At 39.2% G+C, this 13622-nt stretch overlaps 1 protein-coding gene across 15 annotated transcripts in view; it reads right to left on the reverse strand.

Moving 5' to 3' along the window:
• Nucleotides 1-2160: 2160 nt before the first annotated feature.
• Nucleotides 2161-13622, reverse strand: part of FTO (FTO alpha-ketoglutarate dependent dioxygenase) — a 322346-nt gene continuing 310884 nt past the window's right edge. For 9 of the 15 annotated variants that reach the window (XM_043526407.1, XM_037878283.2, XM_037878284.2 and 6 more), the window contains one exon: nt 2161-2573. In XM_043526407.1, the coding sequence (XP_043382342.1) occupies nt 2432-2573 (142 nt within the window). In that variant the 3' untranslated portion in view covers nt 2161-2431. The remainder of the gene's footprint in view (nt 2574-13622) is intronic. The other 6 variants (XM_027829759.3, XM_027829768.3, XM_043526412.1 and 3 more) reach the window with 2 other exon arrangements.

Consider the following 13622-nt stretch of genomic DNA (forward strand, 5'->3'; position numbering starts at 1 on the left):
CAAAATGGTAATGAGTTACCTAATGCTGCAATGTTAATGGATGTGCTAGAGGATCATTTCAAGAGGACCTCAGTCATAATTATTCAAATGAAATAAAGCAATTTTCTAAACCATTTTCTTATTGTCTGTTTCTAGTAGTATCTTGACCAAGGCAACAAGTATACTGAGTGCTCCTTTTTCTTGTACGATTATTGACCCGTAACTGCGTTCTTCTGAATATCAGAGGGGTGGCCGTGTTAGTCTGGATCTGTGAAAGCGGCAAAGAGTCCTGTGGCACCTTATAGACTAACAGACATATTGGAGCATAAGCTTTCGTGGGTGAATACCCACTTCTTCAGATGCATGTACTGGGTGAATACTCACTTCTTCAGATGCATGTACATGCATCTGAAGAAGTGGATATTCACCCACGAAAGCTTATGCTCCAATACATCTGTTAGTCTATAAGGTGCCACAGGACTCTTTGCTGTGTTCTTCTGAGTGCTATCATCTGCTCTGGACAGTTCCAATCAGCTTTGCTAATTCATGGTGGCCCATCATGAGCACTGGGAAAATGGAGGGCTGTATTCACATTTTACAGTGGTGTAACTCCAAAGAGTTCAATGGAATTACTCGAATTTACAATGGTATAAGTGAAATTGGAAGCAGAAACAGCATTTAATCCTATCTGAGCTACCATTAGGTGTCTCAGTCTTGATATCTTGCTAGTGAACCTTAGGCCTTGTCTATACTGGGAATGTCCCCCAATTACAGGCACGTGTAGCTGCACCAGTGCAGACTCCTAGATTTTCACGGATTTATACCTCCACCGTTGCAAACTGTGGCACAGAGCACTAGAGGCTTGGACTGGTGCAGCTAGTACTTTGGCTTCAATCCCCAGGATAAGGAAGGCCTTAGACTTACGTATTTTTAAAAATTCTATTAAAAGCTGCCACCAGTTTTCTAAAAAAGAAAAGATATTAGTGGCCTTTGAATACCACAGTAAATTATTGTTTGCCGATATTTTTTAATAGTTATGCTTTCACTTGAGCAGCTGTCTACAACATTGAAGTTTCTTCTCTAATTATGGCAGTCAAATTCATTTCACCACTGCAATTCCCACGGTTTCTACCAGTGCTTAATTAAACAAAAATTAATCAAAGTAGCAAAAGCAAAAACAAACAACTCACCTCCCCTCCCCCAAAATAAAACTTGTGTTAAATGTATTTTGTTAACTCCTTTCCAAAGGAATATCTGTCTGCATGAGAAACCACCTTTTCTGAAGCAGAATCCCCACAACTTCAACTAATTCATCTTTAAGTGATTTCCAAAGTAAACAGCATTTAGTGTGGCACTAATCCAAATGTAGGCAGGTTGCCCAATGGTACAGCCAAGCCTTAACTAGAGCAGAAAAAAAGCTGTGCTCATGAAATAGCATTCTTTTCAAGTCCTAAGAAAACTGACACAGGGGATATCAGTTAAATGGTGTGTCCCGGGATCAAGATCCTAAGCCAATCAAATCTAATTTAAGTACAATAGCTACTTCTTTAAAGGTGTCTTACTTTTTTTTTAAGGGTGGCTGATGGCCAGAGCAACAGCCCCAGAAATGTAGTGATACCATATACCATATACTCAGGCCAGGTCTACACTACAAACTTTTGCCAGCATAGCTGTACTGGCCAGGAATGTGAAGAGGTGTGATCCCTGACTGACATACCTGTGCTGGCAAAAGTTCCTAATGTAGATGCAGTTATACTGCAAAACTGCACTTCTGTTGGTATAATTATTTTGACTTGGAATAAGCTATACTGGCAAGGACACGACTGCTATGAGCTGGGTCTAAGTAGGAGTGCTTTCCCAGTACAGTATACTGGTATAGCTGTCCTGGCAAAGCGCACCTTTGGCCTCAATATGATTTTAAATAGAATAATCCCCATCTTAGTAGCAATGTCAAGCAATGAATGTTACACTTTTTAATCATGGTACTGATGTACTGGATGTCTATATAATTTTGTTTTCGTTTGGTTATATGACTTCTGGAAGTACACCAGTTTAATTTAGAATACAACTTAAATTAAAGAAAATTAGCACTCTTTTATTCAGGATAGTCCTGTATGGTCCAGCATGGAATTGCTGGCTTTTCTGGATTATTATTTCAAAACAGATCACAAACAACCTTACTTTTAAGATCTCATACTGTATTTTTATGCTTAGTCCTCTTTTTTTGGTAGCAATCACTAAAACAGTAGCCAAGAACCATAATCCAGTTACAACGGGCATAAAAAGGGTAAAAACGCATATATCTGCATTCAGAGAAAACATCAAATAACTCATATGATTTAAGGATAAGAGAATTTAAGAGATTTATTCCATTTTGACTACATTTCTTTCAAAAGGATGAAAAGTGGAGTACTGGTAATTTTAAACTAGAGCACATCTTCTAGTGCTCCATCTACTCAAGCAGAGTTTGCAGGTTAGCAATTACTTCTTCAAGATCATATGGCAGAGGCATACTGGGATCATCATCCTTCCAGAGGGGATGGCACTTTGGCTTTTGCTCTTCTGGCAAACTCATTGCAAGTTGGCACTGGCATCTGAAAAGAAAAGATGAACAAAGAATTACTTTTAAGAGAAGGAATGTCAAGAAACCAAACTCTAAGGAAGGTATATTTGTCCATTAAGATAAACAAACAAAGAGTGAGAGAGATAACAAATCTGTGGACAAAATGGGTTGTTCACTTATAGAGAAGCAGCCATGTTTTCTGTTGTAAGTGTTGTGTTATCTAGAGGGATTTCTTAGAAAACCAATCAGAAAGAAAATTCAGTTTGCATACCTTTTTATGGTAAATTATTTTTTCATTATCTCAGTTGTTATTTAAAGTACATGATTAAACTATTATCAGATTTAAATGGCTGTGGGTTTTCAGTGTATTACTAAACTATTGAGAAAGATTAAACTGAATTTACTGCATTAAGGTCGGGGGATAGATTAAATAATATTACAGAAGCAGGATTGGCTTTGTAGATTCTAGAGATTTACAAGTGTATAAGCTTCCTTTGCTCTGAAAAAGGCAACGTAAAAAGGAAAAAGTGTATAAAGATATATGCAAATGGAAGCTAATAACAATTTCCACTGATGAATAGGTAGGCAAAACTTCAATAAAATTAAATTAAGATGTTAGTGTATGTTAGTCCCCAGAGAAAACTTTTAAATTACAGTGTTTTTTATTAAATGGATTATTCATCAATACTAGTGAAGTCTAATTATAATATGCAACTAAATTGCAGCCCAGCACAGGAAAGTTTTATGAGTAGCAACAGTCACATCTCTTAAGATTAGTTTGTAACACAGGCTGCCACTTATTTGCACTGCATTAGAAAATTTGTAACAATTCAGTGACTTTTTTTATTTACCATTTGCTGATTAATTAGCTAATGTCTGTAAAGCACTATGATGATGAAAAGTGCCAAATACTATTACAATTACTTCATATGTACAGTAGATGAATTCATTTCATTACAAGAAAAATCAGATCACATAGATAGAAATTAACTGTTTTATCCCCAGTAAGAAATAGGCAAAACTATATTTTGTATGCAAAATATAAATAGAAGTCTTTCATTATTTAAAAAATATAAAATGAAATTTATTTTTCAAGTGGCTTTATACTACTCAGGTGTCTTTCTGCTCTGTAAAATGAACAAGATCAACACAAATAACTTCCTGGTCCCCTCTCAAGGCCTTCTGGAAGAGAATGCTCCCAAATGAAAGATGTCTTCTTCTCTTGGGAATTATTAATGGCAGTGTAATACCCATGAGAAAACATACTTCAGCTTTACACCCACGTTGGTGTGTGGTTAATTGTAGCACCAGCATCCTGTGCACTCAATCCATCGTACATTATACTACAAGGACAGTATTAACACATAACATTCCAATATATCTTCAGCTCTCCACATCAGCCCCTGATAATAGCATCTGTTAACATGCACTAAGTACTATTATGTAGCACATCACTTCATAAATAATAAGATTAGCCGACCTCAGGGCCCCGAGAAGAGTAATGTGTTTAAATGTTCTCATTATTTATTTAAAACAAGAATTAAAGGAACAGAAGCTCCTTGTGACAATCCTCTTAGCATAAATATTAAACTGTTTGCATTGATAAGCTGCACTGTACAGAATAACAGAGGATTTGTTTTGCAGGCTGCTTTATAACAGTTGTTAGAGAAAATGCAGTTTAGTGTATGAGTTCTGAGAGGTACTTAACTGATTGTGCCATCATGTTTTGAAGACATTTTCCAAATTATATAAAGGAACAGGAGAAAATTAATATGCAAGAGAAGCTGAAACTAATTACAGCATAACTCTGTAAGGCTTTTAAAATCTTACTTTATTTTTGGTCTCGGCACAAAATAACATGCTCAATTTCCTGGGTAGTATAAGATATTCCAGTGTTAGCATTTCAATCTAAAAGTGGATAAATTAAACCGTGTAGAGATTATTACAGTTGACACATCAAGAGGCTCTGTTAGTAAAGATTGCCAGGCATATTATGTGCTTTAGCAAAAGTCAATTTATTATAAACAATCACTTTAAATTCTTTGGGAGGGAACATGCATCACCTTTCAATGCCAGTTGTAGTGTATATTCCTAATCTTCAGCGCCTCCCTATGTAATTTATTTCCTACCAACTTTTTCCTCACATTTGAATTTTGGGCATCAGTGTCACTTTAAATATACCAATAGTTCCAACGTTGCTGTTAATTGGGCAGCCCAGGAGTGGCAGCACAAGCTGCTCCATTGCTCCTCTAGCAGAGACAGTCTGAGAGGTCACCGCACCACGTGACATGGTTTGTTGAACACGTCTCATTACATGAGTCATGCACTTGGGAACCTTGAGCCACATTGTATTCTACATGAGGGACTGATGTCAGTGACCATCCACAAGAGTCTTCCTGATTCACAAGTCTGAGGCCAGAAGTGTGCCTGAGAAGGGGAGAGAAATGGCCAGTGCCAGCATCCCATCATTTCCATGCCCTCCACACCATATCTACCCAATCTGGAGCTCCTCTGCAAGTCAGAGATGACTGCACTCTGATCACTTCTTCAGCTTGTTCTGTCCATCTATTTTAATGTCACTTTTCTAGTGAGAGAAGTTGTGAATGGTAAACATATACATTATGTATATCACCTATTTTCAGCCATGGTTTTCAGCCCTGGTACAGGCCCCACTGACTTATATAGGAATTACACAAGTAAAATGGTGGCACGATTAAGTCCTTTGAAATCACTGCTAAAGTCGATGCTGTCACCGTATCATGAACAACTTGGGTGACGCTGTTATAACATGAAGTAGCATCCACAAAACTGAATTAGGCCATCTAATTATGTTCCCCCTTTTTTGATGTGAAAAGGAGTCAGTATCCTTTTGGTAGTAATATTTTTGGTCCTAAGTTTAATAAATTTCCCCACAATTGTAAAAGGTATTGTCCCGGGTCTGGTCTGTGATACTGTAACAGAGTGACAGACCTGAGCAACCTGCATACGGGCACAGGTATCTTCAGCTGAGGCACTGTATCCACAGGCATTGAACCTCACATACAAACATATAGCGGAATTACTGTGAAGCCACATTAACTCCTCCCAGGATAGAAACACGTCTCCTCCCAGAGGCAGAAGGAGTTAGGATCTACAACAGAGGAGGTGCTGTTTCGGAAACCCTAGGAACACCCAAACTTGGTGGGGAGTAAAAAGCTTAGGCTGAGGATTATATTTTGGTGGTTGAAATTTGAGTAACCGAAAAAGGTCAACCCCTCACAAGAGAGTAAGTTGGAACAATATGTATTGCATGTAGCAGGCTCGGAACGTCCTGGGTTCTTAGATAGGATGAGTGAGATGCTGAACTAGGCGATCCCCGCTGAATGACCTCACCACACGTTAAGCGACAGGGGGCTGTTGTCTGGCTTGTTCAAAAAGGATGTGGGCCCCTTTAAGGGCTCGAGAGCCAAGGAGGTGCTTTTGACTGCAGCGGCAGACCAGGTCAGCCTGGGGACGCCGATCTATCCCACCCCTCCCCCACAGGTGACTGGAGGTAGGCAGGGGGACAACTATATAGGTACATGCCGGTGCAGGAAAAGCCTCTTTTACCTAGACCAGGCAGAGTTACTGAATCTTGGATTCTTTCGTATCCTGCTCACAGGAGGCTGACTGACCAACAGCTGCAGTATATTTCCAGCACATCAGCTTAGTGCCAAAGTGGCCCTCCAGCCCTTGGTAACATAAACCCACCAAACAGGAAGAGGGACATTTTAAAATATAAATGACTAGTACCTATAAACGTGTGGATGGTGTCCACCTTTCCAAAGCCTCACCTTCCGAGCCCCTCACCAATACAACCAAAACCATCCCAGTTTCAATTACAGTGTCCATTTGGAAGTAGCAGTTGATTACAATTCACTGTGCACTGATCTACATTCTCATTACCTCTTTCCCACCATATTCAGCTGGTTTTGATCCTGGCTATGGGCATACAATAGGAAATCTCTTTTGCTTATTAATATTACCAACTAATTTTCCTTTCATAACAATTCAATTAAACAATAATATACAATTTTTATAAGAGTTGTTTGTTTCACCGAGATGGTGGCTAATCTCACTATGGGCAAATATAAATTCACTAAAACAGATATTTCCCTGGTTATCATCTCTAGGGTTGTACTTACATTTTGATGATCAGGGTGTCAGCTACATTAGAGGACACTGATCATGATGCTAAAATTAACCACTTTAGCTAAAGTGTGTGTTAATTATGGGTATGCAAGCAGTCAATAAAAGGTTAATGCAAAAGTCAAAGGATAAATTTATTTCAGTATTGCATCATTCCACAGACTAAATGACTAACATTATACTTTGTGTTTTTAATCAATAGATTTTACAGTAATGTTCTAGCCATTGATTTTAAAAACAGTATTCTTTCTTTCCCCTAAGTTTTGCAACTAATAAGGAATAAGTATCAATATTCTTACATACTCTTATTTCAGACAAATACTTTTCTGTTCAAGTACGAGGACTAGGACCACATGCTACACAGGCAGAAAAATGTGGGTGGTGTGGAAGTATGTGATTAATGCAACTGTGGAGTGTTGTCTAGTAATCAGAGTAAGGAATTGTGAGATATGACTCCTGGCTTCTAGTAACATGTTTATCTACCCTACAGAAGATAGGCACTTAGAGTGGTTCACCCTGCACAGGGTAACTAGAATGGGGAGAGGGCACAGGGAGTCCATTCCCTGCCTCCCAGCCCACAGGAGGTAGCCCGAATTTGGTTGGCTTTGCTCAGGAGTGAAAACAGTGGTGGGGACCAGATAGGGGTTGGTGAGGCAAAATGGAGGGCATGGTGAAGGCCTTCACCCCACCACGTACCAATAAGTGCCAAAAGGGGATAATTGAGGGGGACACGTACTACATCTTTTTATAGGTGCTGACTCCAGGATCCCTGGAGGCATTACGCTTTATAAAGGAGCTAATACCCCCCATCCATCATTGCTGGAGCAGTAGGTATTCACTTAAACACTCCAGAGAAATGCAGAGCTACATCTGGATCCTTAATGTTGAAAAATGCTTTAAGATGCACAGATTGAAAGCCCTATTATTAGTTGTTATCTCTATTGCTCTCTCTAGAAACACTAAAGCCACCCCTTCATCACACATAGAAATGGAAAATATTGGGCACCACAGTGTGCTCTGTCAGTGATGCACTGGGCTAAAGATATTGTCTAATATGTGCTTATAAAACAGCGTCACAGGTAAAAGGTCAATAAGACGGTTTCCAAGCAAAAGGACACCAAACTGCAAGGGTCTGTTTTTGAATTGAATAGGAGCTCCAGGTGCTCAGCACCTTTGAACATCAGACTCTAAGGGCGGGAGTCACCTGCTTAAGTGCTATACTAGTTGAATAAAGCCAGCTGATGTCGTCTCTATAGGGCTGATTTTTCAGCTCATGGTATTCACTTGTGCACATGCCAAACTGCAAAGACATGTACGTTTGGCCATAGTCTGCAGGTGTCCACAGCTGCAGATGCACTTTCACATGAGCAGGTTTTAGAATTTTTAAAGTAATTGAATTTGAACACTCAAAGTCCAAGTATTCTATTGAGTTTTCAGGATGCAAATTTTAACACTGTTAACGCAAAGGTGTTAGAATTTGTAAAGCAGAAGTGAATGTACATCCTTAGGAAATTTTTCACATGCACAAGTGGAGGCTGGGTAGATGCCCAGATAAAAATATGGGCAAACTAGCATTCATATGCAATATTTGTATGCCAGTAGAATCATTAGAGATTTGCAAAGAAATGGGTTGTTATGCTGAATAATCCCCCAATAAGACATGCACATGCGTCAACCTTGATTAAAATGATTTAACATTTGTAACATGTACACTGTTCTGAATAATAATGTTCTCTTTAGACAGCACGAAGATTCACAGAGATCTTACCAAGTTGGGTCCTGCCCATGCAAAGAGGTCTGCATGGTTGAACCATTGATCCAGCACAGAGTCCAGCTGAGTTCAACAGGGCTCTGCACAAGCATAGGCATCTATATACACAGTTCCCCTTGCAGGATTGTGCCCTAGGTCCTGAGCCTTCAAATCTTTCCTCTCCTGAGTAGTTATGACAGATGAATAGTTCCACTGACTTTTAAGATTATTCCAGTTCATTCTGAACCCGCTGTCTTAGCATTTTATCAGAGAATGCATTTCTCTCTTGAATTATATATATTTATGTGCTCAAACCTATAGAAAAATATGAGACTATTTACATGAGTTCAGATTACTCAGGTGAGTAAATCTCAATAATCACACACACACAAAATGCCTCTCTTGCCAGTATAATGCAGCTACTTTTGGGGTGGTAAGCATCAGGGTTGAAATCCTGGCCCTATTGAAGTCAATGGAAAAACTTCCATGGACTTCAACAGGCCCATGATTTCACCGTAAACGTTTACCAGCAAACAGCAATCCTGACAATGGCCCCAGGTAACAATAAAAAATATCATATCCAGCAGAAACTGCAGAGAGACTATTATAAACTAGATGCAATTACCCAAGCTGAAATTTGGCCAGGACACTGAAATTTACATGCCTTTAAAAAAAATCCAGACTTTCTTAATGTCTGACAGCAATCAGTTCTTTGGCCTTGCATCTCATCTGAGTAAATCAGCTGATGTAACTTGCAATCACAACATACAATCTTTTATCATTTTTATTTTAAAATGTCTAGAAAGAAAACTAAATCTGATTTGCTAAACAGACTGATTTGCTTGGTAAAGAACATGAAGAGCATTGCTTTTAAGTAAAGACTTAGTTTGATGGTGGACAATGTCCTTCATCTTTGGTCATGGATGGGGGAGTGGGATAAATTCCTTAGAAAGTATCAAAACTGTAACATCTGCCATTAAAATAAATGATCTTGTACTATATTTTCATGGTAAATCGAAAGGTGTGAGGATAAAAGTGCCTGACATGATACAGTGGGGTTAGGGGAAGCTTTGTAAAGAGAAAGCATTTATCCACTTAACCAGGTGGGTGTCCATTATGACATTAACAATTTAACAAATTACGATAGGCCTAATTTTATCCTTCCCTTCGCTCCAGGCACTTGTCTGGTCACAGTAGTTGTTAACATGTGAAAATTTACTGCCACCAATTAAGGTTTAAGGCCATCAGGTAGAATGCTGAGAACAATTTTATACCCAGGTCTATTTGTTAGCATGTCAGTTACATAACAATGGTGATGAATGGGCTACCCTGACAGCTGAACAGTTAGGAGTTGCTGACCTCTGATCTCAGTCACATGATAGGGTCACCTGAAACTTGCATTGCTCCTACCTGACCGCATATAACAATATGGGGTCAAATGGCTTGGAGATTATATGTATCATGTCTGAGGCAGCCCAATTATAAGCTTGAGGGAACACAGTGTTGAATTCCATAGCTCTGCAGCATAGAGCTGTAGAACTCTGCAGAAATCTGTGAGACAAAAAGTATACCATTTCAGAGGTCTAAAGTAACTTTCCTTGCTGTTCAGTAGAATGGACTTACTGTCCTCTGAGAACAACAATGAAAATAAACACTTTTGAAGAAACTGTGACTCTGCCATCGGAAGAAAAATGTGCTCTAGCCATTGCATTAACTATGCATTTTCTCTCAGAGAGTTTCAATCTGGGACACCTGTATCAGAGTGCAATTACTACTATGCCCGGTCAGAAAGACCTTTTCGTTGGAGAGTGGCCTTAGCAGCAAAGCTTACGTTTGGAACTGGAGCTGAACTTCCCCAAAGTTCAGAGTTAAGGTTCAGTTCTAGGTGTCTGGTTCAGCATGTTTTAGAGAAAGGAGCAGGCACAATGTCTAGATATAAATCAGAACTTCAGCAAAGTTCAGGGTGCTTGGAACTGGGGTGTGAGTTCATCTCCCTTGATGCTGCTTGTGCTTTCAAGGAGGACAGAATTACTTTCTGATCACTATAGTTATCTCTGTAAAATACTGGCAGGCCAACCCTATACACATTGGTTACAAGATTCTGAATAAGAGATTCACACTGAGTGCCCTATCAAACTGCTGCTTGCTGAAAAACAGAGAGATAATGGAAATGTATTGAGTTAGAAGGAGTTTAGAGAAACGTAATCAGGAAAAAAAACATAATAGTTTACTTCATATGGCTGGATGCTATTTTTTCTTCAGAAATAACAATAGGATGTCCTGGGATGATACAATCAAATTCCATTTATTTTTTCAGAACTGGAATTGAGGTTCATTCTGAATCCACATTACCAATTTTCTTAGCATTTTACTAGTGCAGAAATTGCACTCACACCATGCTCTCTAGAGAACAGAAAGGTGAACAATCTGTGGTGGAGACATTTTCTTTTTAATTTTTCCAGGTTGGTTCTTACCTGACAGTGCAAACTAAAACTTTCAAAACAAACAAACAAACAAACAAAAAAACCCCCAAACAAAATGCAAAATTTAGTCTGCTTGACTTTAAGGGCCAGATTTTCAAAAGCACTCAGCTCCCAGTTAGGTCCTAAACTGAAGTGGCCAGACAGAAACTGAAGGGTTCTGAGCTCTTCTGAAAATCCGGTCCTAATGTGTTCCATAGTGGTCTAGCCTACTTACATTCAGCCTCTGTGGATGCTCTTTTATATGCTGTAGCTAGAGTGTGCCCAACAGTCAGTAGTAGCTCAGAGCAGGAGCAACTGCTCTTCATTTATAGAGGGAAGAGAGAATTGAGGAAATGAATTTGCTCCCAGATGAGGAACGGGGAGAAGGAATGCCAGATTCAGGGTTGGACTGAGGGAATACCAGTTTAGAGTTTATAATCCAAGAAAAAATGAAAGGCTATATATGATCCTTCCACAGATAACCGCAAGGGTGGTAAAAAATCCACCCCAAACTCTGACTCCAAAAAGCTGTAACCAAATGTGCCAGTGGTGAATTTGACTCTTAATACGTTACAGAAGCTTGTTGTCCTGCTCACAAAAAAGCCTGAGGTTCCTGCAGGCATTCTTTCTATTGGTAATGAGGGATCCGATGCAGCATCCTGGGGAATCATTCGTGACACAAGCATGATGACCTGAAATCAACCAGTATTACCACTGTATGTGGTTTTGCAAAGTAAATCTGTACCAGAATCTAGCTTTTAACATTGTCCTGCAGAGAATATTTTGCTGTTCTACATAGATGCAGGGGTGAGACAAATGAATTTGACAATAAAGAGGTTTAAGTGACAGCTGCATGAGCTTTAAAATGCCAGTGTTTCTATTATTACCCAAATTGCAAGCTTAATATTTCCCCCCCACCCTCCATCTGCTCACCTGAGAACTAGATGGTAAACTTGAGTACAACTACTGGGTTTTACAGAATGTCACACTGATGGAAATGCAAGGCGCACACAAGTCAATACAGTGTACAAAAGCAGTACCTGTCTTTCCTCTTCACATAATGAATGTCCAAGGCCCTAAAACAATATCCACTTGGTGGAACTAAGTAAAATCAATATTTTCATGTATATATATCAATGTATGTTAAAGGGAATTCATATATGTATACACACAGGCACTCACATAGGACGGAGATTAATCAAATAAAAGAAATTCAGAGGCTATGGGATACAGGAGCAATAACAGGAATTTTTAATACTGTTAAGATTAGAATTTTTAGATTAGTTTTTATGTAACCTTTTGGAGAAAGCTTATATGGACTTTAATGTCCGTAAATCTGCTATTGTCATCACCACTCATATTTAATAACCTTACTGTGGACTAATCAAGGGCCAGGTAACGTAACACATCTTTCAAGGTTTCTTACATTTTTATATAGAAAATTAAATTCAAAATTCATTTCTCCACCTCTTTGTTCTGGAATATCATGCAGAGAAACATTAGACAAATCAGAAGTTAATCTCCTCCAAATATATAACAACCAAAGAGATTAAATTATACATTCAAAATCTCATATTGATGAATTCACACAACAAAGATACAGAGTTTAACCATGGGCATCAAGAATTAGGCTCACACATTTAAAAAAAAATTATGGAAAATTGTAATTTTTTAAAAATATCACATTTGTAATTATTGCAGTGAAAACAGAACTAACATCCAAGGTTTTTCAATAGCAATGTTAAATAAACCTGTGCAAACATACTTCACTGCTTTTCTCACTTGCTAACATATTTATCTGGCTGTAACTTCAGAAAAGAGTGAAGAGTGGACTGCAGGCTAACCTCTGAAGTGGAGGGTGTAAAATGAGACTGAAAAGCCCCTTTTCCTCATCCCAAATCCTTCTCTCAACCCCAGCCAAGTGGAAAGTCCCTTCCTGGTGTATAGGCTTTGCAGCTTTAGGTGGATGGGCTGGTGGAAGAAAGAAGACAAAGAAACAGTATGGTTGGCTCCACTACATGAATTTCCAAGCAGAAATCCATCAAAGAGTTACTACCTCTGATCAGATTTGATCACATCTGCCAAGCCCATAGTCCCAAATGGGCGGGAGGGTGGAGGTTCCTGGTGTAGTAACAGTGGAGACATGCTACCCATAGGAGACCAGATAGCCAATGGAGCAGTGCTGAGACACTTGGCTTCCACAGAGGCAGTCCAGCTTCCTCTCTCTGTCCTGAGATCTGAATGGATCTTACAAAGTCTGTGTGGTTAGTGGACAAGTCTCCTGCCAGTTCAGTTTGGGAACAAATTAGTCCCCCTGAGAGGACTCGGAACAAGCACTGTGAAACTCCCCATGGTCCCTGTTCCCCACATAGGAATGCCTTCATTGGGGTAGTGTGTGTGCCAAGTTTGTCCGGTTATTTAATCAACAAATATGACCACTATACTACAGGGGGTTACAAATCCCCCAGAGCAACACTTAATAAACAGCACAGCATTTGCAGGAACACGAAGTTTAATCCAATCTAACCTACTGTTTTCATATTGTATATGTGCAACAACTACCTGTTTCCCAGAGACTTCTGTTCCCCGTTTCTTAGATCAACATGTGCAGATGCACTGTACCCTGAATGCAGGAGAATAATGGGTATGCATATTTATGCACACACCCCTCCATATGGACACTTACAAATAATCCCACCAC

The sequence above is a fragment of the Chelonia mydas genome, chromosome 12 (assembly GCF_015237465.2).
Source record: "Chelonia mydas isolate rCheMyd1 chromosome 12, rCheMyd1.pri.v2, whole genome shotgun sequence".
Taxonomy (NCBI): domain Eukaryota; kingdom Metazoa; phylum Chordata; order Testudines; family Cheloniidae; genus Chelonia; species Chelonia mydas.